Source organism: Cryptomeria japonica, unplaced genomic scaffold (genome assembly GCF_030272615.1).
Source record: "Cryptomeria japonica unplaced genomic scaffold, Sugi_1.0 HiC_scaffold_16, whole genome shotgun sequence".
NCBI lineage: Eukaryota > Viridiplantae > Streptophyta > Pinopsida > Cupressales > Cupressaceae > Cryptomeria > Cryptomeria japonica.
This window is the reverse complement of record NW_026728838.1, coordinates 1,836,942-1,841,590: the sequence shown is the minus strand read 5'-3', so window position 1 is coordinate 1,841,590 and position 4,649 is coordinate 1,836,942. Positions and strand designations below refer to the sequence as shown.

The following is a 4,649-nucleotide window of genomic DNA, read 5'->3' as shown; positions in this document are numbered from 1 at the left end:
GGGTTTTACAAGGCTCCCACAACCAGACAAAGCCCAGACCACAACAATACAACCTAAAAAAACAATCTGGGAAACAAGATTTTAAAAAGGCTCCCTAAACCTTAAATAAAAGAAGCCAAGATGATTTTTGCAGGCTCCCTCAACCCATAAAATAAACTAGGAGGCTAGGATTTGATAGTGAACCCAGACCTTTCTGTGAAAGAACCCATGAAAGGTTTGATAGGGAACCTTAACCAGCACTTGGAATAGCAACAGATGAAAAGATCCCAAACCCCTTCTCTCTACCTCAATAGGATAAGGATGAAAGCAGCCTATCAGCATAGAAAGTCTTCAGGTAGCTAGTAGAAGCTGAACCACACTCCTGCACCTAATCTCCACCTCCATAAGAGAAAGGGTCACCTCAATAAGACAAAGAGGAGAGCAAACCAATAACCCAGACAAATCCTTCACAACCCAACACAAAAGAAGCCTCTTCACCTCTAAACGAAAGGATATATAGCCGAGAAAATAGAGATGAGGAGCACAAAAAACCCGATAAGGATGAGACAGAGAAAGAGTCGAGGATCTGCTCAAACCCAGAGCCAAAAACAACCACCAAAACAGGCACATAGGCTTGAAACTAAGCCAAGCCCAGCTTCGAGCACTCAAGGTCCACAAAGAATACCCAACACATGCCAGGGAAAGATGGGGAGGAAAAGAAAGAAAGATAGAAGCCACAACCACCACCCACAACAACTCCTATCGACATGGTATCAAGGCCTCCCACCCCACCAAAATCAAACCAGTTAGCACCCACGCCAAAAGAAAGGAAGACAAAACAACCAAAGCAGGAGAAAAGCCTGCGCATAGAACATTGAACAAAAAGGCACCCACACCCTCCTCCCGGCATGACACAAAAACCGAGGCATCATGACCCACGGAAGAAACACCAAAAAAATGTCGCAGCTCTAAGGGAAGCACAAACCACATGCCTCAGCCCAAAGAAAAGAAGAGGCTTCTGAGCAGCATCCAACAAAACCCAGGCCTCAAACAAAACATATAGGACAACTGACCCTGTCATGATCCATTATTGGTACAAAATCTATTACTCTTCAGAGTGATGAGACCTCAAAAAACTCATCCAAGATATCAAATGGATAAACTATAATAGGCTGGTTGTATTGAAGGATGGAGGACTATCCATCATAAAGTTAGTTTCTCATTTTGAGATGGTGTTCTACATGAGAGGTATTTTGGATATTTTTTGTTTATGCTTTCTTTTGCATTTTTTGTTGATGCTAGCAGATTTGAAGAATGCATGTATTGTGAAGCTTATATTTTGAAGCTCGAGAATGCAACTTGAAAATATAAGCTTCCCAATACATGCATTCTTCAAGGAAAGCTCTTCAAAAATATGTATTCATATTTCTGAGTTTTGTTGTATAAGCCTCAAGGATGGGGGTGAATTCTATAATTTTACGATTAATGTAAAAAGGAGGGAATGTTAGCGTAAATTGATTTTATTAAATTACAGATCGTAGTTAGACAGTTATAAGCATCAGTTATTGCAACCTAGTATATAATACGCTTATTTAAACATGGTAAATGTACATCAAATTATCAATAAAGTTTTTAATCATTTGGTCTCACATCCACACCTCTTTGACATACCTATTGCACTCCAAGATACAATTACTAGTTATATAACCTTAAGATAATTATAAAATATCCCAGTCATATTAAAATAATACTAACTATAATTATAGCTCAATATCCATCTTCAATAAAAAAGTATACACAATATTAAAATATGTTTTTAACCTGATTCCATGATTACCAGTAGGGACCCAAAACGATTATTTTATGGATTCATTCACAGTAATGATTTTAATATCACCTAAACAATTTATTCCAATGAAGGAAAAGTAAGATATACTAACAGATCTCCATCACGTTATCAATTTCTATTCTAAAGAAAATTATAAAATATTTAAAGTCTATGTTTTAATGGGCACTGCTGAAACCACCATGAACATTTTAATACTAACTTGTATTTTATTATTGTGGAAAAGGTGAAGTCTACCTGCCGATCAATAGCAAATCGTCCATATGCATTACATTCAGGTCGCCTACATCATGCTAGGAATAATATTGAGAAATTCTCCTGGAGCAATCTACTATATATATTTTGCGTGTTTGCCTGCTTTACCCACACCAACTTAGTTCTTCCAAATTCCTAAGTTGGGTAAGAGTTGTTAAGATTTTTGGAAATAAAAATGGCTCCAAGCGCTGCTGCATTCCCTCATTCTTTTGATCTCTGCCTTCATACTCAAATATTGGAGGAAGATTCGGTATCAGTCATGGCCTCCATTTGTGAGATTGCTTCATATGACCATATTGTGAAGGAAGAGAAAAGTATTAGTACTTGTAAAATACTAGTGATTGGAGCCACTGGTTATATTGGTCGCTTTGTTGCTCTTGCAGCTGTAGCTGCAGGCCATCCTACTTATGCTCTTATAAGACCCACTACTGCCTTTGATGCTGCCAAAGAAAAGTGCCTCCATGAATTGAAAGATTCTGGTGTTAACATTATCTATGTATGTCAGAAATTCCGTTGTAGAGAAATGATTATTGTAGTCTAGGCCAGAGTGATATTCGAGAGAGTGGTGAATTGTGTATAGTTGTTTACAATATTGTTTTTATAGAGGCTATAGATTGTTTTGATTGTTTGATTATAGGGGTTTAGAATATATAATTAAGCTTTGCTGGTTTGTTCATGGTAATTATTATTGCAAGTGTTTTCTTTATTGTTAGATAGCAGCCAGTTTACGTACACCATGATATAATGGGTGTTCTGCAGGGAGATTTAACGTATACTATGGGTCTTATTAAAGTACACTGTGTTATAGGTCTCATGGAATTTGTAATCGATCTTATTATCGATCTTATTAACATACACTGTGTTATAATGGGTGTTCTGCAGGGAGATTTAAACGATCACAGTTCAATGGTAAAGGCCATGCAAGGCATCGATGTTGTTATTTCTGTTGCAGGGGGCGGTCAACTCACAGATCAGCTCAAGATTGTAGACGCCATTAAAGAAATTGGCACGGTTAAGGTCAGGACTTAGGACCCAAACATTATTTCTTTTTAATGCTTTTCAGCTATAACTGACACAAGAATTATTGAGCAACTTTGATGCAGAGGTTTCTTCCGTCAGAATTTGGGCATGATATAGACAGAGCCAATCCAGTGGAGCCAGGGCTAAGCTTTTACAAAGAAAAGAGACTTATTAGGAGGGCAGTAGAGGCAGCCAACATTCCATACACTTACATCTGCTGCAATTCCATTGCTGGGTGGCCTTACTTTTATCATACCCATCCCTCTGAGCTTCCTCCTCCCCAAGACCAATTTGAAATCTATGGAGATGGAAACATCAAGGGTAAAGTATTAAGTAATATCATATTACAGAATGATGGACTGTAGACATGGATACAGAATTATATCATATTTTTGTCTCTATAATAGTAGAATGTGACTCGAAATATTGATATAATAGTAGAATGTGATTTGAAATATTGATATAAAAAATTGTTAAATCTATTTTGAAAATCTAATATAATTAATATAATGTTACTTTATGCATTGCATTGTTAATAACAGCATACTTTGTGACTGGGGAAGACATTGGGAAGTACACCATAAAGGCTGTGGAGGATGTCCGGACTGTTAACAAAATTGTGCATTTCAGACCACCCAAGAATTTCCTCACACTTAATGAGCTTGCAGCAATTTGGGAGAAGAAGATTGGAAAAACTCTTCCTCGGGTTTGTATCTCAGAACAAGATCTCTTGGACTTGGCCAAAGGTATATTACGATGCCAAATTTCACCATAATCATTACTAGCATTAAGAAAAGTTCTGAAGGGATAGAGATCAGAAAACTCCATAACAGCCAATTTGGCTTACTCATTTATTCCATATCTATTGTGGATTTATTTGCTTTTTGGTTTTTTCTCTGTGCAGCCAACAATATTCCAGAGAGCATAGTGGCTTCCCTGACACATGACATCTTCATTAATGGGTGTCAATACAATTTTAAAATGGAAGAGCCCAAAGACGTGGAAGTTTGTGAGCTTTATCCAGAGATTCTTTACACTACAGTCCAAGATTTCTTCGATGGGTACCTTTGAATTTCGGTATAATCAACCGTTGAATACAGCTCACGGAGCATTGAATAAAATTATTGGAATGTTTTGTGTCTACAGTTAGGTAAATTACTGGAATGTTTTGTGTCTACAGTTAGGTAACTTGCAGTGTGAAACTCTAGATCTGCCGAACTCTGTGGCAGAAAAATCTCTAAAAAAATCTATGGAACGTCCGCGTACTCTTATAGTTTGTTCATCAATTTCTGAATTAGAATAAAAATTTCCTATTTTTAGATCGAACCAATTATTGCTGTCAGAAATACAAAAATATTTCATGGGCTGTATTCTTCACTATTCTTTTCTTTTCCATCCAATTGTAAGAAAAGATATTTCTAGTATATATAGTCTTCCATTTGTATCTTTAATAGAAGATAGTTTTTGTTCATTGAAAATTAAGAAATAAATAATATCAATTATAATGTAAAATAAAAATAAAAAATAATAATTTATAACATAGATTTAA

The 4,649-nt window shown here is 36.3% G+C and overlaps 1 protein-coding gene across 1 annotated transcript; it reads left to right on the top strand.

Moving 5' to 3' along the window:
- The first annotated feature begins 2,223 nt into the window (after positions 1-2,223).
- Positions 2,224-4,426, top strand: LOC131860847 (leucoanthocyanidin reductase-like). Its single transcript, XM_059214889.1, has 5 exons — positions 2,224-2,576; positions 2,963-3,097; positions 3,184-3,421; positions 3,643-3,846; positions 4,005-4,426. The coding sequence occupies exons 1-5, from the start codon at positions 2,256-2,258 to the stop codon at positions 4,169-4,171; spliced, it is 1,065 nt and encodes a 354-aa protein (XP_059070872.1). The 5' UTR covers positions 2,224-2,255; the 3' UTR covers positions 4,172-4,426.
- Positions 4,427-4,649: the final 223 nt, after the last annotated feature.